Source organism: Miscanthus floridulus, chromosome 1, assembly GCF_019320115.1.
Source record: "Miscanthus floridulus cultivar M001 chromosome 1, ASM1932011v1, whole genome shotgun sequence".
Taxonomy (NCBI): Eukaryota; Viridiplantae; Streptophyta; class Magnoliopsida; order Poales; family Poaceae; genus Miscanthus; species Miscanthus floridulus.
The window spans coordinates 13,756,147-13,781,128 of NC_089580.1; the positions used below are offsets into that span (position 1 = coordinate 13,756,147).

General features: G+C 45.3%; 1 protein-coding gene and 1 pseudogene across 1 annotated transcript; both read right to left on the bottom strand.

Moving 5' to 3' along the window:
* Positions 1–8,572: 8,572 nt before the first annotated feature.
* Positions 8,573–10,945, bottom strand: LOC136452292 (serine/threonine-protein phosphatase 7 long form homolog; annotated as a pseudogene).
* Positions 10,946–20,935: 9,990 nt separating this feature from the next.
* Positions 20,936–22,808, bottom strand: LOC136473478 (uncharacterized). The gene is made up of 2 exons (XM_066471121.1): positions 21,896–22,808; positions 20,936–21,785 (listed from the first exon to the last, which is right to left on the bottom strand). Exons 1-2 carry the CDS (start codon positions 22,708–22,710, stop codon positions 21,119–21,121), a joined length of 1,482 nt encoding a protein of 493 aa, XP_066327218.1. The 5' UTR covers positions 22,711–22,808; the 3' UTR covers positions 20,936–21,118.
* Positions 22,809–24,982: the final 2,174 nt, after the last annotated feature.

Consider the following 24,982-nt stretch of genomic DNA (forward strand, 5'->3'; position numbering starts at 1 on the left):
AAGTTCATCTTGTCGGAAGGCAAGACCAATACATCTATTATTAAACAATATCTGACATTTGCCATTTTCAAAATGGCAATCATAACCATCATGGTCCAACTTTGATACACTAATCAAGTTTCTTTGCAAAGAAGGTACATAAAGAACATCTCTAAGAATAAGTATGAAGCCATCAGCAAGCTCTAGTGGAAGATCGCCAACAGCCTTAACATCTACTTGTACTCCATTTACGACTTTAATGAAACTTTCGCTTCTTTGCAAAGTTCTCATCGAACGGAATCCCTGTAATGAATTAGCAATATGAATAGTTGCACCTGAATCAATCCACCAAGTAGATTTTGAAAATTTTACATACAAGGATTCATTTACAAATGTAATGATGTTCTCACCTTTATTTTTCATAATCATCTTTAAGAAATCGGGACAATTCTTTTTATAATGTCCCGTCTTCTTACAGTAGAGACACTGGTCTTTATCCACTGGGAATTGCTTGTTCTGAGACTGTTGCATGGGACCTTTTTCAGATGACTTGGAGGAAGAACTGTTATTATAGTTCTTTTTCTTATCTTTTAGGTAGTTGACAGTACCACCTTGCGAAACTTTTATTCTTTCCTCCTTCTGCACACACATGGCTATGAGCTTTTCTAAATCCCATTTTTCAGGCTGTATGTTGTAATTAACAACAAAGGTGTCAAATTCTTTGGGCAAAGAAGCAAAAATCAAATGAATAAGAAACTCATCCTTGAGTGCCAAATCCATTGGTTTGAGCTTAGATGCCAGATTGCTCATTCTCAGTATGTGCTCTCTAATGCCACTGCCGCCACCAGAGTACCTTTCTGTTACCAGCTGCTTGATCAGCTGGGTTGCATATGTCTTTGAAGAGCCAATGAACTGACTCTTTATTCTTTCTAGGTACTCTGTGACCGTGTCACAGTCTGGAATTGAGCCCACTATTGCAGGCTCAATTGTATTCTTTATCACAGCCAAGCATTTCTTATTGGCTGTGACCCACTTTCTATTTTTGAGGTCAAAAGACATCTTTACGGGAGCAAAGTCCCGCTCTGTGTTCTGCCATGCAGCATCAGTCTCATCAGTCTCCCTCACCGGTGCCACAGGTTCTCTAGGGCACGGTGTGGTGACAACCCAGTCCACCTCAGTGAGGATGAAAACTAGGTCTATCTTTTTCTTCCACTCAATATAGTTATCGCCTTTTAGAGTGGGGATCTCTTTGATACAACTCATCAAGTTGTATCCTCCTGAAAACACAATTCAAATAGTGTGAGAACACAAATAATAACAACAATAATTGCATGCCTTAGTTTAACGTTGGTCAAAATTAAAACATACAATTATTTTATACATTAAATCTACATCACTGTTGGGCAGAAATAGAAATAATGCATAATCATTAAAATTATAATATTGCTATTAACAACGTTGGTCAGAAAATAACAATATCATAATCAACTCATATTTATCTCTTGGCTCTTAAAATCAAATTCTCCCGTTGGTTCGAATTTAATTAAAAGTCCATAATTACTTTAAATACGCAGCGGAAATATTAACATTCAATAATGATTTTCCTATTTTCCATAAGCAACTTTACTATTTACTGAACAAAAAATATCGTTGGATACATTTTGTACAGAAAATTATCATAAAAATTCAATTCAAATTGATCAAATTGTTTTTTGGAAAATAAGAAAATAAAAAAACTGTGACTGTACTATTTGTTTGGCCATTTCGGCCTGATCCAGCAACAATGCGCGCGGCCCAGCGAAATGTGGCCCATGGCCTGCTTCACGCGCGCGCCAGCGCTCCCGGCCCAGCTGCCCGTGGCCCAGCCGCGTGGCGCGCGCTCCCCCGCGCCTAGGCCGCAACCTGGGCCTGGGCCGGGAATTCGACCTCGCGCCCTATCCCGCCTGGGCTACGGCGCTGGCCCGATCATCTCCGTCCGTCCATCCAGATCGAACGGTGGAGCGCACAGCTCGGGGCATCAAAACCCCGGCCGGCCGCGCCTCCCCCTAAACCTAGTTCCATTTCTCTCTTCCCCTTCTCTCTCTTCGCGCCGCGCACCAGAGCCACAGCGGAGCCTCCAATGGCGGCCGAAAGGAAAGGAAGGGATGGCGCCGCTGCCGGACCCCTCGTCGGCGCGCGAGCTTGCCCTAGGCTGAGCTCGCCGCCGCCGAGCGGTCTAGGCGACGGCGTCGCGCCGCAGCCAAAAGTCGACGGCGGCTCCGTGCACTGTTGCCGCACGACGTCCAAGACAGCCAGCGGTGATGGGGAAGGAGGTCCAGGTAGGTCCTCACCACGCCATCTTATTTCTTTTGACCCTTTTAGGGTTAGGGTTAGGTTCTTGTCATTCGGTTTTCGTTGCTGTTGGCTCGGCTATCTCTCCCGCGCGCCGAGGTGGCGCGGTCCCCTTCCCGCACCATGGTGGTGACAACGGCGGGAGAGGACCCGGGTAGGATCCCTTCCCCTCCATCCTTTCTCTGTTTAGCTAGGGTTAGGGTTTCAATTTTGGACTCTTTTCCGATTTGAAGTCGGTTCTTTTTCTTTCTCAGTCAATCACCGAGCGAGCGACGCCGGCTTTCCCTGATTTGTTTTCTTCTCGGGTAACTTTCCTTTTCTTTTCCCGAACCCTATCTAGGGTTAGGGTTCGAATTTCTCTTCTTCCCTGATCCAGATCTACGACTAGACAAACTAGCTCTGATGCCCTTGTTAAATCAATTAGGATCTCTAGCAGTAGATCTAGGAGGGAAACCCTTGGATCCGTAATAGCACATGCATATCTAAACCTAGAACACTACACCGAGAGGGAGATAGGGTAAGGGTGCTGGTGTTGAACCTGAGCCCTCGGAGGGAGTCGCGGTTGAGCTGGCCATCTCAGCTTCGGTGATGGAGGCAACACACGGGCAACGACGGGTGGAGTAGAGGTTGCACGGACATCGATGCAGTGCAGACGGACGGCGTAGTAGTGACGACGGCGAAGTCAGCGGAGCTTCCCGTCGCTGGCTGCACGCCCTCTTAGATCGGTCTAGGGTTTGTCGGTGGGGTTTGTGGCTCACGGTGAACCTCGTACCTCGAGCCGCCGGCCCCCACCTCTATATATAGCGCAGTGCGACGGGGGCCCACCAACCATATAGGGTTGGGCGCTCCCGATCAGGGCGCGTGACCAAGGCCCAATAGGTCGTTGGGCTTATTGGTTGGGAGATCAATCTAACAACAATGTCTCCACCGGTGCGGCGGCCGACATGGCCGCCTACCTCCAGCAGCTGCAAGACGCCGCGGTAGCCGCTGAGGCGGCCAATAAGAGCAACAGCACCGGCCTTTGATTTATCGATGGTGGCACGGGGAGGCAGACACTCAGGGGAGCGGAAGAAATGTCCGCGTGCCATTCACTTTGATAAAAGCTAAATCGCCCATGGGCATAGTCGGAATGTTAGCACACACCGAAAACTTACTGTCGATAAATGTTATCGGTAGGGATGAAAACGGATCGGATACGGACGGATATCACCGATATTACATTTGTTTTCATATTTCTGTCCGGATTCGGATCCGAATACGGATAGTGTCAACTATGTCGGATATGATACGATTGGATATCGACATCATAAATATATGATTTGAGTATTCGGATACGGATACGGTATCGGATGTTGGATATCCGGACTCAGATACGGACAGATCTCAACCCCTTTAAATGGATTCGGTTATTAATACGATCGGAAAACATCCGTACCGTTTTCATCCCTAGTTATCGGGCACGGTGAGGTGAATGGAGCCCAATAATCGAGCATTACCCTCATAACCATGGCGTCCACCAGAGGTAGGATGGTTGAAGGTCAATATTGATGGCTCTTTTGACAGCTCGTCCTGCATGGGAGGAGGGGGAGCAGTTCTAAGAGATGAGATTGGTAACCTAGCTAGTGGTGGTGGAGGCGCGATGGTATGAACATGTGCCGGATGTCTTGACGATTGAAGCATTGGCGGCGCAGGATGGCTTGTTGATGGCAGCATCGGCGAACGCTGAAAAAATCATCCTGGAGGCGGATTGTGCTATGTTGGCGTGTCTACTGGAAGCAAAAATGGGCCGCAACTCTCCAGTTGCAAGTTCAAGAGCTAAGCAGGTCCTTTGTTTGTTTTCAAATATCTCTTGCAAAGAGAGAGGCAAATAATGTCGCTCACTGCTGTGCGTGTATGCTCTCGCCTTTGTTTCCTCTATGTAACTGGACAGAGATCACTCTCCAGATTGGTTGAGGGAGGTGGCATCTAAAGACTGTAATCCTGAATAAAGCTCTTGACTTTGCCCTAAAAAAACAATCAAGAATCAACGAAAAAGCAAGGAAGCAACAATCAGGAATCAATGAAAAAAATATATTACTAGTACCAGTAGTAACACCATATAGTGATGAAAGAGGAATGAGGCGTGCATATAGTTCAATGGGGGCGTTGTGGATATTTGTCCGGCATGTCAGCTATCGTTTTAAAAAAAAAACTGCATTGGGTATTGAATTGAAATTTGAAAGCTACCGGCCAGCAGCTTTATTCAATAATCAAACTGGAAACATACAGATTACTGTGGCCCGTATGACAAACTAGCTACTGATAATTTAATCATCTTTTGTTTTAAAAAAAGAGATAATGTAACCATCATTGCAACAACAAAAAAAAGAAAAGAAAAGTAAAGGAAGGCCCAAAGATTGCCTATTGTCCCAATGCGATCCATATTTGAACGTTAAAAATAAACAACAGAAACTGGACTCTGTTGCACTACAACCTATTGTCCCAAAGCGACCTATATTTATAAAATCTAAAAATAAAGAACGGAAACTGAACTCTGTTGCAAGCTGCGTGCGTTACAACATGTACGGGAGATTTCCTTTACAACTTCAACTATTCTCCATCGTCTGCAGTTTGTGTAATCCAGCAGGGTGTGTACGGAGATTTTATTATATTTTTAACACATTTTAAACTATTTTTAAAACTGACACTGTTTTTTTTTCAAAACTAACACTTTTGGACGCGCCTGTTTGTACGGCATGACGAAACAACTCTGCCGCGCAATGCATGGCGGTGTGGCAAGGGTGCGTATGTGGCAACGTCCCGCCCCGCTGGTCGCTGACGTGGCAGGCCTTGCCGCGCCACCGATCAGGGCGTGGCTGTGACGCGCCACCCGTCAGGGCACGACAGAGCCAAATAGAGGCCCGCGGCCCAGTCCCTTTCCTCCCTCTCTGTTTCACTCCGCGCCGCACAGTGGCCGCCTCCATGCCGCCCAGGCCCCGCCGCCACGCCTCCCAGCCCGCACCGCCGCGTCATTGCCTCCCGGCTCCCCCACGGCCGGCCGCCGAATTTCCCCGAAGCTCCTTCTCGGCCTTGTCAAGGTAATGAAGCTCCTCCTCGGCCTCCACGGTGGATCGAAGGATTTGAATGAGTAGTTAGAGTATGGAGGAAAATATGAGTTCGTTAGAACGTTGGATTGAAGGATTAGGATTATGATTGCCAATGTTAAGGTTAATTGGTTAGTTAGAATTATGATTACCATGTATTCTAAGGTCAATTTTTATATGAATTTTGCTTGTTTGAGTTTGCATCTCAACTTTTTATATGTGAATAAATATATGGACACACTGTTGATGTACCAAATTTTATTTTTTACTGACCAAAGTATAGTTTTTATATAGTTTTCATGTTTGCATCTAAGATAGAGTTTGCACCAAAGTGTAGGTTATATTTTATTTGTTGTAATGCAAATGGTTCTCATTGACATTAATTTGTGATGTTTTGATTTTTGTTTGTTAAATTACAACCATTTTGTTAGATGCAAGAAATGTATCGGGAGGAGTTTTGGCGAAAACGGGGTCGTCCTCGAGAATTATACCCCGACGCGTCTAGCAAAGATGCCCCCGTCCCTCCTGACCTCCCTGTCCCTAACTATGACCGTGGTTTCCCGGCCGACGTGTTTCAATCGAGACATCCAGACACAGCGGCGCGTTGCTTCTACACATGCAGTCGTTTTAATGTAAGTATTTGTTTCCACTATCTTTTTTTTCTTTATTTGTGTAAGTAGGCTACTAATATTTTATTGAAATCTTGTTGTGTAGGCCTATGAGGGGTGCTTTTTCTTTCAGTGGATCGACGGTGCAGACAAGTTTGACCCTAGGTACCTCCTTTTCGACGATTGGTGTAGAGGGAGACATCCACGTGAGCACTTCCAGCGGTGGGTTCCACCCCCAACCCCCCGCCAATGACGGCTAAGGAGAAGCACCTAGCCGCAGTTAGACGACTCAAGGAACCTCCTCTGTGCGAATGCGGAGATCGAGCTATGATAAACCCTAAGAATACGTTGGAGTTTGTATGTCCGAACAAACACGAAGTAAGTGGAAAGTGTATCTGTTTAAATGTTTATCTCTATATGTGTGCGTGTACTAATGTATTCTCTTGTAGCGTTATGGATTTGCGAAGTATCGTTTCAATGAGTGGCTCTACGGTCCTAAGAATCAATGGCCGGAGCCACCAAAGGCAAATGAAAAAATGAAAGAAAGGTTAATTTACAAAGCATCTCCAGTCAAGTGCGAATGTGGTATTAAATCCAACTACGGTCTAGTCCCTTTGGAGCTTGGAATAGGCCATTATTGCGGCCATATGGTTGACTATGATGAGGTTGGTTATTTTTGTGGTAAACATGAAATCGTATTTTGTTTCTTTTGCTAAGACATATATGATATAATTTTTTGTTTGAACAGAGCACTAGGAAATACAGGTGGGAATGTTATGATGGTCAAGCTAAGTTCTTGGATGAACTGAAGGGGTGACAAGTAATTGCACGGAAGAGGGGATATGGACCTGACTACATCAACCTATTTGTTAAACATCACAAAAACAAGATGCGTGAGTTTGCTACACAGCGCGGTATTTATAATCCGATAGATGTTGGGCTTGACAAATGGAGATTGGAGAGACGGAGGGCGTTAGAGGAGGAGAGGGCAAGGAAGGAGGCAAGGGAGGAGGAAAGAGTATAGATGTAGGTCTTGAACAACCATGTTGTTGAATTGTGTGCCAGTGAGTCATTGAAAGCCTTGTTATTTTCATTGCCTGCTTTTAAATTTAATATAATCGCGTTGCTAACTTATTGCATTTCATATATAAAGGGATTGGATGTAGCGAGGACCATGCCGCAGAGGTGGCCCATGCAAGATTTGAGGAAAAGAAGTTACATGAGCATAGAACGTGAGCTGGTCGCACCGTTCAATCTCCGATTGTGTTGTCTGATGAGGGGGATGAGGATGAGGATGACACTGCTAGGTTGAGCGATCTCATCGCTCTTGTTGAGGCAGACTTGCAAGTGAAGGAGGCTGAGGATGACACTGGCAGACTGAGCGAGTTCATCGCTCTAACAGAGGCAGGCTTATAGGCAGAGGAGGATGACGACGTGTTCTTCACTCAGGCCGCAGAGACCGCAGATGAAGCGGAGGCCGCTTACTATAGGCGACAGACAGATCAAGGCAATGCAGGTGAGCCTAGCCACATGAGCCAGACGGAGGAGGACGCATTCTTGACTCAGGCCGCAGAGGCTGCAGGTGAAGCGGAGGCAGCTTACTACAAGCGACAGGTAGATCAGGGCAATGCAGGTGAGCCTAGCGACAACAACGAGGTTGTGGTAGAGGACTGGTACTCGAATGACGAGTTGCTTACTCAGTATGTCTCTGACTGAGGATTGGTACAGGTGTGCTAGTTCAATGTTTTAGATTTGGTATTTGTATTGTAGTAGAACTTTCTCGGTGCTGCATTGTGTTTCATTTGAACTATTTATGTATTGTACCCATGTAACAAACACTGTTTAATTTTTGTAACGAACATTGTGTTATCTCATAAAACTTTCACCACAAAAAATGGTATTACAATGCTGCAATTTGCATGTATTTGTTACGTTCTCGGTAAATAATGCTTTTGCTTTTGTCATTGTCACACATTCGGGTATTAATTTTGAGTCTTAGTTTGGTGCCCATCTTGTCCAAACATTATCTAGAAGACCGTACCAATCACTAATGACCTTGTGTCATGTCTATGCTCTATTGTTTTTTATAAAAAGATAAATAAAAAGTTGTTCTCACCATTGTGATCTTTTGAAACCCCCTAAATTATATGCATCAAAATCTTGCTGCTGCTGATGCGTTTAGAAGGGAGTCTGGCCAGCGCCCAGCATGGGTTTGCTGCGCCACCGTCCATGGCACGGCAAGGCTGACATGTCCCCAGCCATGGTGCAGTGGTCAAAGCGGCAGCAAAAGGAACAAGGCACTTCTGTTATGTCGTCGTGTCGGTTTAACGAATAGGTCAACAGAAAGGTTAAGTGCACGAGACAATCAATACACAAGTTCAGCAATACTAACTTGTACACGTCCTAAGTTCATCGCAAGTTCGACAATACAACTGTTCGACATAAGTTCAACAAGTCATAACTACGACACAAGTTCATCAATACATAAGTTCGACATTACTCGGCATACTACATGTTCCATCAGTATATGGGTGTCCGAGTACAAGTGCATCATGTCATCCTAAAGAACTCCTACGACCCAGGAGTATATGGGTACCGCGGACGTCGCTGCCTCTTCGGACGTGAAGGCAGCACGTTAGGGGTGAACCCAATGTCGGTACGGTCTCGCTGGCGGTACACCCGGTGGTACTGCTGAGTGTAACTAGGACCCTACAATTACAATATAGGCATCATTACTTACAATGTTTAAGTAATTGTGACATATATGGCGAAGGGCTGTTTCAAATACCTGTTCGTCAAACTGTGTAGGAAATGGTGCATCACCAAGCTGAGACATCCCAATCTCATCGTAGTCCTCCTCCTCCTCCTCCTCCTCATCCTCCTCATCCTTGTCCTCCTAAACTTCATGCTCCATAGGACCCTTGCCTGGATTGCTGGGAGTACGAACATAAGAGGTCCCACTAGCCGTCGTGTCAGAAAAACCTGCTCGTGTTGGCATAGTGCTCGAGCCTAAGGAACTAGACATGTCCGGGTCATAGGGAATCTCCCATGGAGTATCCACGCAGCTAAGCTTCTGTGCCAGCTTCTTGCAGCTCCTCACTTTCTGCAAAAAAAAGGAAACACGGATGAATGAGTCATGTGAACCATTTAACCACTGTCATGGCTTTGAGAATAGAACATACATCGACGAAGATGTGTAGAATGACGTGCGGCTCCCCTCTGGTCTCATGAAGTCGCACGGCTACTTCGTTGGATAGACTTGTCAACTGTGATGCCTGCATACACAAGCGAGCTAAGTTCGTATCACTACAATTCATAGGAATGCCGATGTGAAGTTGTATTGAAATTCAAATTTCTTACCACGTATCTCTGTAGCGGGGCTCTCTGAAGCTGTGTCTCCATCCTTATCACCTCATTGTACGTATCAGTGATGTCATCCTCATCTTCATCCTCATCAATTGGCTTGTTAGTGTAGGGGGCCTGCATATGTGTGCGGGTACTCCTATGCAACCATTGGAGGTAGTGATCGAAGTTGCGTTGGTCGTGTGGTGGTATCTCGGCGATCAGGACCCTTTGCCGACTGTCCCATTCATGGATGAATGGGGCGTGCGTCACGGCCCAATTCTTCTCCTTGTACCTGTTCCTTCAATCGTACCTACAAGTTTAACATAAGTTAGTGGTTGTATGTATGCACATGACTGCTAAATTATTATGTTTTAGTTGTCGCACCCGTGCAACTTTCTGTTGGTTGTGTACAGCGGCGGTGGGCATGGCTACAATCTTCTGAACTACCTATACACCCTTATAGGGTAGTGCATCTTGACCACGTGGAAGAAAATTAGTGGCCCGTTAAAAAGCCACTCATCCGACTCTTCCTCAGTGCGAGGACTCAGGTACCCCTCTAGCTCGAATCTGGACCAAGGACACCAATTCATCTAAAAGTTAGGTAACTACAGTTAGGTTTTTGGAATAATAAAAAAGCAACAACACCGACTAGCAGTATCAAAGTGGTCATTACCTGGTGCTGTGTCAGGACGTCTAGCGTGTCCGAGTACTGTCTGTACCACTGCTTCGGGTTCCCTCTAACTACCTCTGCTTCTTGCCAGACGTATAGAGCAGTTGGTCCTACATCCACGTGATTCCATGCCTGCATTGAATAGGATAGTCAGTCACAAGTGTGGCATCAAGTTTGAAGAAAATAAAAAATTGATGCACTTATAGGTAAACCATGAACAACGGGCCTCCCGACTGGCCATCGCTCCCAACACCAAACCTGTAGTAGGTGGGAATAACCTCCTAGGTTGGCACCTCCTGTACTGCATCGGCAGGCAACGCAGAGCTGACGATAGATCCATGCTAGGACCACGCTGCCCCAGCCGTATGCTCCTATATTCTCCCATGGCTGGCTCAGTATGTTGAGGAAGGCCCAGCTAATGGTGTTACCCGATGCATCGGGGAATAGGAAGGCGCCTAAGAAGTGCCACAGCTACACCCTAGCATACCTCTCGATCTGCTCTAGAGCATTTGGGTACAGCGGCGCCCCCAAGTTTTCTGTTATCTAGCTCGAACTGACACCAGATGTTTTCCTGAAATATTTTGCAAACATTAAATTAGAGCTGACACCTGATGTTACATGAGAGCTGAGGGAACAAAAACAAACATTAAACTAGACAAAGACATTACGCATCATAAAAGTTATGTACTACACCATCTATGTAAATAGCAAAATAATTTGCAGAATATGTGCTGGTGTCAAAATGGTAAATGTTTGGAACGTAGAAATTCTTACTTTACTCTCTTAGCATCCTCATCCTCGGGTGGTCTTCTGCCATAGAACTGCTCCACCAAGTCCATCCAGTGATCGTTATCAAGGATCCCAGTCACTGGAAGACCCCCCAACCGTAGACACAGAATCATCTTCATGTCCTGCATTGTGATAGTCATCTCACTGCACGAAAGGTGGAAGGTATGGGTCTCTGGCCTCCACCTGTTGGTTTTTAATTCAATACAAGAAGTTTTTTAATTCAAACAATGAGACAAATTAATGCTTTGTACTATCGCAAATGTGTATCAAATCATACCTATCGACAACAACAGTGAGAAGTGTAGGGTCGAGGATTGGTATCCCAGTGTTGAAGACCCGGACGATCTCAAGGAAGCCGGCATGCTGTATGTATAGCCGGTATCACTCGTCCCAATGGTACGGCTGGTGCGTGCATAGTCTAAGAGGTACCAAGTCCTCCTGAAGCTCCGACAGGCGCTTGGCTCAGTGGTCCTTGTCATAGTGCACCTCAAGAATAGGGTACTACGGATGATGATCCCCCATCCTGGTTCAAATTTCAAATGGATATATTAGAACAAACATTAAGAGTACTATAATATGATGGAACATTAGTGCATAAAAACAAAGTAAATGTAAAAGGAATAAACTATTATGCAAAATTAGAGAATAAACATATATCATAATAAACATAGCTCCAAGGTTCCAATGTACTAACATAGTAGTTTTAAATAGCATAGCAAACAATTAACATTAATATAATAAAATGTATGCTATATGCACCTATTGCCCTTGTCTTCTATGCCTGCTAGCCTTGTGACCAGGTTCTTTGCAAACGGAGCAAAGATTCCTACCATGGGTCTCGTTGAAGTCTCCCCCTCCGTACATGTCTTCGCCGTACCCTCTCATAGTGTCCATGTCCCCCATGAGTCGCTTCTTCTTCCTCCTACCCTTGCCTACCTTCATTAGATCCGGATGCGGCACATAGTCATAACCATGATAAGGTGGCCACTATGTCGGGTCAAGGTATGGCTCGAAGCTCCTCTCCCAAATACTAACGGTGTTCGAATAGAGATACAAGGGTGACATATATGGTAGATCCTCATAGTTATACCCGTGAACCCTGCAGGCCATGATCATATGAGAGCAAGGGGCATGCATGATCTGAGGGACGTTGCAACTACACTCTACTTTTTCAAGATCAACTCAGTAGTTTCGTCCATCATAACGTTCGCCGCCCAAGCTTGTGCCACCCTTGCCCCATACACTAAAGATATGATGGTGGGGTCCATATGGCTCGGCGGTGTGCTGCTTGGCCAATTCCTCGGCCTCCTTCAAATGTTCTGCTCCGGCCTTTCTAAAATGCCCCTGCTCAGCTATATTCCTCTGCGCAAGTTCCCACCTCTTGACAAAATATTCGTTGCACTTATGAAAGGAGAACTCAATAATTCTAGACACAGGCAACGATCAAACTCTAGTAAATACACGGTTGAAAGACTCCGAGGAGTTAGTGGTCATGATGCCATACCTAAAACCCCCCTCGTCATATGCTAATGCCCACTGAGCCTTCTATTCCATCTATGCCTCTAACCAATCCTTTCCCACTTCATTTAGCATCTTGTCTAGTTCTCTCTTTGTCTCCTTGAACTGGTGCTCTGTACGTACACAACATAGAGCCTTTACCTTATCACATACCTCCTTCCTCTGACGCTGCCAGAAATTAGCGGCAAAGTGTCTCATGCACCATCTGTGCACTAGAGGTGGGAACCCATCTATATGCTCAGCTATAGCATTAAGAAGCCCTGGGTGACGGTCCGAGATCAAACATATAGTGTGAGATGGGACAAGCACTTGTACACGTAGAAGCAGCATGAACCATGACCATGATTCATTGTTCTCTCCCTCTGCCAAAGCAAAAGCCATGGGTACTATCTGGTCCTCAGGATCAACAGCAGCAACCATCATCAAGGTGCCCCTGTACTTTCCTATCAGGAAAGTGCCATCAACAAGTACGATTGGCCGACAAAACTAGAATGCATGTTCCATTTGCGCGAACAACCGGAACACACGATAGAGGACATGCCTCAATGGGTCCTGAAAATATATCCCTCCGGTGTCCACAAACTATTTCAAGCCAGGGTTGTAGTAATGCATTGCACATAAGATGCGGGGCACCCTGTTGTACGCTTTCTCCCAACTACCCCAACAAATCGCCAAGGCAATTTACTTAGCACGCCAAGCCTTTCTGTACTTCACATCATACTTAACGAATCCAGATATGGACTGTTGTAAAGAAGACACCGAAATGTCGTTATTGTCATCAACGAGCCCCAATATACGACGAGCAAGGTAACGTGCAGTGAACTACTGATGATTTTCCTTCCCTCTATTTGTTAGGCAAGTGTGGGGTTCGACCACTTTACTTATCCTCCACTTGCCATTACTCTGTCTCTTTCATGCATTTAACCTCCACATACAATCGTTTTTGCATATCACGTGGTACCTCAACTCCTGGTCCAAATGAGTGACGTTGTACGGCCTATGGTGATACACAGCATAGTCCTAAAGGAAGAGCTTCATCTCTGACATTGTATTGAATATCATCCCATTCCTAAGGATTTCTTTCTCATGGTCATACAATGATTTCCTACACATCTGGAGATCGGTGTCACAAACTGTCATATCCGTCATGCTGACATCCCTATAGTTTGGAACTCCCCTGAAAGGTACATTTATCGACCTTAGTTGCTCAAGCTCAGTCGTTGTGTAAGGTGGTGGTGGAACATACTGCTGCGCTTCGCTAATTCTGCCCCATGAATCATAGGGGGTATCATCTGCTGGCAAATATGTGACTAGTCTACCCGGAGCCTGGATAGCGAGCAAAACCTCAGTTGGTACTAGTAATGGCATACTATGAACAGGTGCTGGCATAGCATGTCTACCTCCCTGGTCATCATCTGAATCGTTCGAATCACTGCTAACTACATCACCGATACTGTCCTCCTCCTCCTGCTCATCCTCTTCCAATTCGAACTCGTTCACATCGAAGTCATTGCTTATACAACCTACTTGACTTGAATGAAACTACTCCTGTGTCAACTGACCGTCCAAATCCATGTTACCCTGAGTTGCTTCCCCTTCAACCCCCAATTCTTGCTCATTGCCTCCAACACCGTCAATGGACGACCCATCCAAGACACCCTACATCCTAAACCCATTCTCCACCACCACCTCAGCCTTGGGCACATTGGAACCTTGGAGCACCCTATTGTAATGGGACCAGTGAGCAAGGTCGCACAAGGGCATCAGAACATAGTGTGCCCTAGTCTTCCCAGTATCAAACCTCCTCTTAAGTGTGAAATCACCACCAAACTTTGCATTCAAACGGACAAAAAGGCCGTTGAAGCTAGGAGGTTCATCAAACCATTCCAATTCTTCTTTCATATCCTCAAACATACCATCTTCTCTCCTAACACTTCCTCCGTAGAAAACTCTAACACAATAATCCATCTACAAAAGCGTTTCAGAAACTTCATCAGGTCATCGAAATCATCGTGCGTACTAATTAACTGACTACACCTATACTAACTAACTATACTAACTAATCTAATATTAATACCTATACCAACAATTCTAACTAACTACACTAAACACACTAATATTAATACCTATACTTACTATACTAAGTAACTTTACTAACTATACATATCTAGCTAACTGCAAAACTATACATAACTTATATTTACTAACTTCACTAAATATCTTTGCTAACTAATTGTATAAATCTCTATCCAGTCAAACTAAATTTGAATCCTAACCCTACCAAAAAAATTAACAGAGATGCAGAAGAGCATTACCTCGACAAAGATTATGGGTCACCACAATCCACCAATGGAAAGGAAATGGCTGCCGTCGGCAATGGCCGGCCGACAGCGGCCTACTTTTGGAGGGCGGCGACAATGGCCGACCGGTCGACGGCAATCCCCCTTCTGGGGGACGACGATGGGGACGGGCGGCGTGCGACAGTGGGGAGATGGAGGGGCGGCGGTGGCAGTAAGGGAGGCAACGAGACAGGGGGAGATGGAGTCATGGAGGACTGGCACACGGCGGGGGTTGCGGCGGGCGGGAGCGCCGGGTGGGGCGCGACGGGTATTGTGGCCGTGGGCTCGCCGGGTGGGCGCGGCGGGGCGCGCTGGGCGGGGCGTGGCATGGTGGTGGCCGAGTGAGTGAGTGAGAGAGAGAGAGAGAGAAAGGGAAGCGAGGCCGGGTACAAGGGGCTGTCGCGCCGTGATGCGTGGCGCGGTAGCCCCGCCGCGCAGTGACGGGTGGCGCGTGAGACCTGCCACGTCAACGGTCGCCGCAGCCATTGACTGCCCCCTGCCGCGCCTCCATGCATGACGCGGTAGAGTGAATTAGCCACGCCGTGCAAACAGGCGCGTCCAAAAGTGTTAGTTTTGAAAAAAAAAGCAGTATCAGTTTTAAAAAATTAAAAAATGTGTTAAAAATAAAAAAAATTCCGCCGCCGTCAGGAGTGGATGACATGACCAAGCTGGCGTACCTCCACGAGCCGGGCATCCTGCACAACCTCTCCTGCTGATACGGCCTTAACGAGATATATGTGAGTAATTTAATTTTGCCATCGGGATGGGGATCCTTAGCTTCGTGCTTCCTCCGTCCCAATATAGACATCGTTTTCGTCTTTCGAGAAGTTAAATATTTTTAATTTTAACTAAATATATGTAAAAAAATAATATTTATAAAATTATAATACATAATTAGTATCATTAGATAGATGTTGAATTTATTTTCATAATAAATTTATTTAAAGATACAAATATTGTTAATATTTTCTATAAATCTAGTTAAATTTAAAAGAGTTTCACCAACACGATTACATGGCGACACTTGTTTTAGGAATGGAGGTACTACCTCCATCCCCAAAAGAATACAATTCTAGAACAATGTCGTGTTTTAGTATATCAAATTTGATCAATTATAGATAAAAAATTATAAATATTTATAGTATCAAATTAATACCGTTAAATTAATTTTGAAATATATTTTCATAATAAATTGATTTAGAGCCATAAAGGTGAATACTATTTACTAGAAACTTAGTCAAATATGAATCACTTTTCGTGACACGTAAACCATAGTTGTATTGTTTTAGGGACGGAGGCAGTAGTATGTACACTTGGTTTTGTCCTTGTCCCGAACTGCTCAAGGCTTCCATTCCGCTACAGCTAACAAACCGTACGCGTGTCGACCTGACAGACGTACACCGGGAACATCTTGATCGCGGTGAACCCTTTCCAGCGGCTGCCTCTCCTGTACGACGTGCACATGATGGAGCAGTACAAGGACGCCAGCTTTGGGGAGCTCAGCCCGCATCTCTTCGCGATCGCAGACGCCTGCTACAGGTCTGCGTGTTCTGGTCCATAATCTCTGTAGATACGATACGGTTCATCGGCTGAAGGCTAGCTGATCGGCGTTCTTCCTTGTGTCAATAATGCAAAAATTTCAGGGCGTTGATCAATGATCAGGGGAGTCAGGCAATCCTGGTGAGTGGCGAGAGTGGTGCCGGCAAGACGGAGACGGCCAAGATGCTCATGAGGTATCTCGCATTCATGGGAGGAAGAAGGTCCGGTACCGAGGGACGGACGGTTGAGCAGCAGGTTCTAGAGGTAGGAAAAGCTTGCCATTTCCTCCTTTTTTTTTCTCTCTCTCCTTTTTTATCAGAGCGTCCGCACTAACTTCTTTATTTTTGTACTATGCTCATATAGTCTAACCCAGTACTTGAAGCATTTGGTAACCCAAAGACAGTGAAGAACAATAACTCAAGTGGACTCTTGGATCAGTAATAACTGCAATTGCACTTTAACAAAATATTGTTTGGTTCTTCTTTTACCATATGCTTAAACATGTCTGCCAATTCAGTCGATTCGGTAAGTTTGTTGAAATCCAGTTCGACAAGTATGGGAAGATATCAGGGGCTGCTGTTCGCACATACCTCCTTGAACGATCACGAGTATGTCAGGTCTCTGATCCTGAGAGGAACTACCATTGCTTTTACATGCTTTGTTCTGCACCCCCTGAGGTAACTCCCAAGCATAGCGCCAGAGCCTAAGTACAATTTCTGGTTTTTGTGTCACTGTGTGGTTACAACCGAAGACCAACTTCTTCATAATGGCCAACTGATTTCAGGATGTAAAAAGGTTTAAGGTGGGAGACCCAAGATCATTCCATTACTTGAACCAAACAAACTGCTATGAAGTGGCCAATGTGGATGATGCAAGAGAGTACATAGAAACTAGAAATGCTATGGATATTGTTGGCATTGATCAAGAGGAACAGGTACATCATATATTAGAAGAAGATTTGAAATGAAATAGCAAATAGACTGCTGAGCCAAGAACTAATTCATCTTTTTTTTTTCACTTCTCAAGGATGCAATCCTCAGAGTAGTAGCGGCAATCCTTCACCTAGATGTCTTGAAGTAGGTGTGGGCTATGGAGAAGCTGTTTGTGGTGTGGGCTGTGAGAAAGTCGGAGGGCCATTTAGTTCAATAGCTGTGGCTTCTAAAAAACTGTTGAGCACCCCACATGTCATCCACAGCCCACAGCTCTCAACTCTCTCCCTCTCTCACTGACGAGTGGACCCGCTCGTCATCCTCTTCCCTCTTCCCTCTTCCCTCTTCCCTCTTCCAGTGTGTGCATGGGGAGGAGCCACCTAGGGCTGTGCCCGGGGAGGAGCCGCCGGCCTGGGGTCGCCAGCGACCTAGGCTTGCCAGCCGGAAAGGATGGAGCAGGGACTGTGCGCCGAGGGACCTGGGCTCACCGTCCTCACACCTGGATCGAAACGCTGGCCACCGAGCATGGGGCAAGGTGCATGCACCGCCGGTCAGGGGCCGCGCTACCGCTGGGATGGGGCAGGGCCCACGTCGCAGGATGGGACAGAGCCTGCGCCGCCGGGAAGAAGCAGGTCCTGCGCTGCTGGGAAGGAACAGGTCCTTGCACCGCCGGGATGGAACTGCGCCGCTGCAGGGTATGGGGCAGAGGTCCACGCCACCGTCGGGAAGGAGCTCGCGTCGCCATGCAGTCTGTCTCTCGTGAGTAGTCTACGGACGGGAAAGTGGGGAAAAAACAAAAAGGTACGCAACATAACCAGTGACAGTTGGGTAGTTTTCGTGAATAGTTGGAAGCCAAAAGCAGGTGAAAGCAGGAGTGAGGGTGCTGTGAAATTTGTACTAAGCAAAAGCTGCTTTTGGTTATGGCTTTGGATGGGAGCCAACTCCTTTAGTTAGCTTTTAACTTTTTTTTTGAAAAAGCATATACGCAGGTTGGAAAGCCGACAAAAATTTTCTGGGACACCGTAGCACAGACAAGCACGACACGGCGTCGTTGCACAACACGTGATCCCTGGCCCCACCCGTCGTTCCACACCACGCAGGCCAAGAAGCTGCAGCCATCTCGCTGGTAGGCCAGCAACACGCGTCGTCCATCTAAACCGTGTAGCAGCAGGATCTCTGTGCGGCGGTGCTGCATAAATTTTTTTCCCAACCAAAGGGGCCCTTATGTTTCATATATAGCTGAAAACATAATATGAGGTGGCACCGTGGACAAAATGGTAGTACCTGTTAGGGACTTTTTCATGGCCAACATTGTGAAAGAAATAGCTGAAATCTGCGTCCCTACTGAAATTTTATTTTGATAACCATGGGTAGCTATAGAAACATGTTTTGTTCAAATAGCTGCAGTTTATATCAATGCCTAACCCCACTATCCAATACCTAACTACTGAAGATTCTTTGACCTTTCAGTAACTATGGATGTTGTATTTTTATGATTCAGAGTGTATTCCATAATTGCACCGGATAACTTAGAGGCACATTTCATTATACCACTGCAGGTATGTGTACTAAGTGAAATTTGACGAACAGAGCTGCATATTGTTTCTCTTTTGTATGCCCGAATGATGTCTGTACTCTCATTCTTGTGTACGCACTTGTGCAGCGTTGTTACTTGTTCGAGATTTGTATCTAGACCAAATAGATCCATCCCCTAACTACTGGCTTTTACTGTCGCGATAGACGTTGTCGACAACATATGTAGTTGATTTAGAATAGGAAACATATTTTTCATCTCATTTACACTTAGGTCAAAATACATGACTGATGACACCTACTTCAAGACATCTAGTTAGGCAATTTTTGTTTGGTGGATTCAGTGTCATGGTATAGGATTGATAGGTTCTTAATTGATTGTTTTTTTCCTTCACTCATGCACTTAAGTGACAGGTACACTGCGCAAGCTATCTAATAAAAGTTTAGACGTGACAAAGAGACACTATGCCATGTATACATCTCCTCACAAAACATGTCTCTTTTTTTACTGCATTTCATACACTATGGAAGATAGAGAATCAAAGAATGGAATACAGTTGTACGACAAACTTAGCCTTATTACGGAAGTTTTTAACTTCTATCTCTCATTCATGTAAATGCCATTGGGGTTTTCACAGGATGCTTCTTCTTCTATCTATCCCATAATATTGTCTTGGTTCAATTTCTTTCAATACCTACACAAATTGTGTATCTTTACTACTTACAAGTAAGTGGTGTTAGTAGGCCTGGATATCGACCTGGCTCGGCTCGGTTCGGTCTGGCTCGGTAGGATAACGAGATGGCTCGAGCTGGCTCGTTATAACTAACGAGCTAAAAGGCTGGCTCAGCCAAAAGCTAGAGCTAGCTTGTTTGACTCGTGAGATAGTGACAAAAAATATAAAATGAAGACTACCTTACATTCCAATGAGTCATACAACACATATTCATCCATGATACATGCAGCAGCAAGCAGCATATGCATATGCTCAAAGCGTGGCTCGAGTTGGCTCGTTATACCTAACTAGCTAAAATCTTGGCTCGGCTCAGCTCGTTATCGTAACGAGCTGAGCCGAGCCGAGCCAAGCCAGCCATGAGCCGAGCGAGCTAACGAGCTTCGAGTTTTTCGTCCAGCCTTATACCTATGATCAACAGTATTATATTTACAATGAAACCGAGATATGTCTCATGCACATTTAGTTCTACATATTGATTCAACTCGGTTACTTAAGAATATTCCCTATTTTTAGTGGGAATTTCACTTAATACTTATGAACAATCCTACAGAATCATCTGTGCTCAATTTTCTCAAATTTATATTTGTCATTAAACTTGCACCTTTCAAGTACAGAGTATATTAATCTATTCTATTCTTCAGGAACCTTCGTCTGTACGAACCACTAAAAAGATGGTAACGAAGTTTGGCTGACATTAGCGTCACTACTGACATTACCTAGGGTTTCTTCACATGTTTTACCTTCCTTTAGTTTTGTGCTAACCTCAAAATGCTAGCTTTGAGGCCACAAAGGACTAAAAGGAGTCATTGGATTAGGAATTAATGGAGCCAAGAATGAAGATTGGAGACCTCAAAATAGATCTGAAGATCTGAACAAGCCTGAAAATGTAGGGTCTTGTGATTTTGTTTAACAATTGTGTGCACAATATTATATGGTACCAAGGTTAAGTTTTTTTCTTGTCTAAGACCATGTAATAGTTACCCTTGGAGATTATGTAAGAAACAAACAATATCAGATGAGATTTTGTTGTCAATCTTTACAATAATATTTATGCATTTATGGTTTTTAGAAAATGAAGCATTATATATGCTTTATTTCATATCAATGCATGAAACAATTCTCTGATGGACTATTGAAATTAGAGATAAGTCAAGGCAGGGCGCCTGATGCTCTAGTCTATAATGATTCCACCTTTAGATAGCTTGGTAGACATGTCCTAGTGGACTATGAATATAGGGGAGATATAATCTATAAATTCAATCAAGAAAATAGAGGATTCATCCTCCTATTCTCCATGACCTAAGCCTCCATGCACCTCCCCTCTCCCTGGACGATGCCTTGCAGCCCCCTGCTGCCCTAGGCCCCCTCCCTCTCCCTCTCCCTCTACCTCTCCACTGCCCTAACCCCTCAAATCAATATATAATATATATGCCCACCACATGAGAATATTTCAACGACATGCCTCATGTTATTTTCAAAGAATCACAGAGGGGAAGTATTCAAATATTCAATAGGAAAAAGATGACTGTAACTGATAAAACAAAGCTACTGCTAATAATAATTTATAATCGTCATTGTAACAAATAAAAGGAAAGGTAAATCCAAAGATTAATACAACCTTATTGTCCCAAACCAACCCATATTTGTGTATACCAAATTTTGAATATAAGGAATATAACCTGAACTCTTTGCAAGATGCAATACCACATATGGAGAATTCCTTAGCTTTTCAACTCCTCCCGTCTGTCTGCAGTTTGTGTAACCAAGCAAGGTGTGTACGGAAAAGATGAATTTAAGAGTTGTTCATTTCCTAATTCATTCTCATATCCTGCTGGATATATATTGCCTAAGACTTCAACTTTGGAGCTATTCAAGTGATAGGCCAATCCTCGTGTTATTGATTCACTCAAGAAGATAATCTCTTTGCATGGATGAAACCCAAGAATATCCATGTGCCCACCATAGCATCCACATTCATCATCAGAACTCCATGTAAATTTCTCATCTTCATAAGCTTGTACGGACCATTCAATTTTCTCTTCTGCTAGTGCTTCCATATTATGATCTCTATTGTGATCATCATAATAGTAATTAATATCCTGCAAGGCCCAAGGTCCTTGGATTTTTGAACCATAATTTGCACATGGTCTTGGATACTCAAGCTTATGCTTCAACAACCACTTAGAAAGGTCCCTATCATGGATCAGTACCCACTCCATCTGACAACCTGATTCATCAAGGATCCAAACTTGAAGTCTGCATCTTCCCTTGATTGATGCACAATAAATTCCCTTAGTTGACTTCCCTAGATAAAATTGTGGATAGTGTTCGACTTCAATACCAGGTGGTGGTTTAATCACGTGATACTTATTACTTGACAAAGATATTCTGTAATATGAAATCGTTGTAAAAAAGAGATAAAAACCAAAGGATGAGAAAAGAACCATATAAAAAATAAAACCAAATAAAATGATGATACTTAAAGAATTAGTATGTACCTCATAACATAATCAGTTTGACAATGCACATACAACACTCCTCGCCAGTACGCAGCATTGCGTTGTTCGCCTGGCCAGTGTCTCATGCCAGACACGGTCCCCATGGAATCACCTTGTCGAGCAAAAGACCTTTCCTCCCATTGTCCAGTTCTCGATGAGAACACATGTAAGATGCATACCGACGGTGGCCACTCAGATTGTTCTATCTCAGGGTATACTGCATCTCTAGAAGTGTCGTAGAGACAACCTCCAGGCCTGTTCACCCAACCAAAACGGGTAACTGAGACCACCTCATAGTCTGTTGACTCGGTCGGATCGTACGCGAGGTACTCGACTTGGAAGGTGCGTTTGATCTCCATGGGAGGGAGTGGGCACGGGGGCACGGGAGCCAGCCATCGGGTGGCCGGATTAAGCACGTAGCAAATCTTGCCGCCGTTGTCGGTGTAGTCGTGGAGCAGCACAAGACCATTGCAGTGGTCGTCTACGTAGCCCCAGGAAAGGCATCCGGCCTCAGGCAGGTAATTGTGCTTACCGGAGATGGAGGCACCGTCCGAGAGGGGTGCGAAGAACTCTGAGATGTAGTAGTTGTGGAAGTTCATGAAGAACCCACCTACCGAGATGGGGAGGAGATCCGCCCGCAGCAGGCGGCGTGTGTCGACGACTGCGAGCCAAGACTTGCACACGCACCTGGACGCGGCGAGGCCCCGCGGCGGGAGGCGGCGGAGCACGTCGGCTAGCACGTCGTCCGGCAGCGGCGCCAGCGGGCCTGTCTTATTCTCTGTCAGAGCCTCGCCCTGCTGGTCCCGGCGATCCATTGCTCTCTTGGGGATTGGGATGTTGATCTGCGACGCCGCACTGGGAGCACCCGTCCGTTCCCTCGTCAGATCTCTAAATGGACCTTTTGTTGTGTGGAATGAATGTGGGGGATGGATCGGAAACTCGGAATATCTGATCAGGGCTCATTCATGGACTGAGCTTCTCTAAAGTCACGAGGTATCATTTTTTCTCATCTCATCCGTCCAAAGCAGATTCGAGCGCTGTCAGATCATCTTAGGCAAGGGGCCATCTGTCATACCTGCAAAGGTATTGTTCGTATGCAGTCTTGTGCCAGCGCGCCGCCGCTGCGTACCTGGCGATCCGCCGATCCCCCGGGGCGTGAACAGCGTGCACGTGTGGCGTCCACACGAACCATCATGTCGTTGCCGATTTCCACGAAGGGAAATCCACAGCGTCGACGTATAATAAGACCGTTGTAGATCATATTACCCAAATTTCAGTCGAATATCAAATCCATACAACGATAATATCAGAGTACAAATAGTGCAGAATTACATAAATTATTACATCGCCGCATTGGCGGAATCAAAAGTAGCATTCATTCAGAACAACTTGAAGATAAGATCGCCAAACTCGAGCGTAGGCACGAACCCCTCGTCCGTCAAACTCCTCGGAGCTAAACTTCTCAGCAGAACCTGTGTGCCAAAATTTATCAGTATGATTTGTACTGGCCACTCCCAACCCTATGAGCATTGCTTTGTGGAAATTGGATGCAAGTTGGATATAGTCAAAAAGAACCTATAAGGCTAGGGTTTCCTATGTATTTTAGCATATCAAGTATATAACAGTATAGTCAAGTTTTAACACTATTCTCACACCTATTCCACCCATTCCCCTTCCAGAGCCAGGTTTTGATCCTGGGATCGGTATACCACCATCTCCACACCATCACCATACCATAACCATACCATCGCTCAGTCGACAGGCCAACTCCCTCTCGGCACTGTCTCAAGGCCCGTAGCCCCTGGCTACGACCGAACACTCGTTTCCAGGGGGAAGAAAAGAAGGACTCATCTCTCTACCTAGTTTAAGCGAAACCCAGGAAAGGTCCATAGCCGACAAGTCGGCACATGTATCGATCGATCAACCATACACTCTGCAGAGGTTTTACATAACCACAAGATCCGCCTTCCTCGCTGACCGTCGTCAACTGGGCTGATTCTGGCCGCTTGCTAGCCTAGGATAATGCCACTCTACCATTCAGCCCTGGTACACCCCAAATCGAGTCTGGGGTGGCTGAAACTGTGAGTCATGAGCCGGGTCCACAAGGTCTCCATGAAGTCTCGGAAGGGTGTGGGGATCCTTCGCGCCCCGTACCTCCCTCACACTGTCCGCTATCAACCTAGCAGTAGTGGCAATATCCTACCAAGTAGTCCGGCCATCCCGCACCATATAGGACGAGTGGTACGTAAGGCTTCCCGATGAATCTGAGTACTAGTAAGTCCTTAGGGGTGACCAAGCCAGAATGTCTTCATTAGGGTTTCCATTTATCGTGCCACCACAGCACCTCCATCCCGGGCTCCTCCCATCACAGGTTCACACCAGGACCACCTCATATACCATTTACCCACCACAGGTATCCATTCCAGGAGTGCCCAGGTAGCAACCCACGGCAAGACTTGCCCCAGGCTCGTCGTATACTCCAACTTGGTCGACACAACCCTCACCCTCCACACACCCAAGTCACACACGTAGCACTCTCCCCGTAGTCCAGAATACACCACGCATTAATGTAGTATAAGCGTAGTAGAAGTGTAAGCAAATAAAATATAGCAGTAAGCGTGTGTCTTAACCTAATAGCAGGGTATGCAGGGGTAAGGTTGCATCAAGGTAAAGGCCATCAAGAAAGCATACTACCATGCAAGTCCTATCATAGTATGATTATAACAGTAAAGTAAAGCAATAGCAGTTCTACATTAGCCATACGTAATAGGTGTTACGAGATTGGGTGGGATGTGGCACCTTGAGTGTAGTCGTCTCCGTACTTCTCATAGTACTCACGATCCTCGTATGTCTGTTTCTCCTTTGAGTCTGCAAACGATCGCATTATAGTCGCGTTAGCGACGTCTATAGAATAGCACAAAGGAGCAATGAAAATTCAAAAGAGACAAATGCACTCAAACATGAGTTCATTGCGTAGGGCTTGATTTTAGATGAATTTTGGTCCTAGTTTCGTATTTTTCTGAGGTCATATGAATTAGTTATGAATTTCCAAAGTTTAAATCTATTTCTGAAAATGGAAAAAGGCTA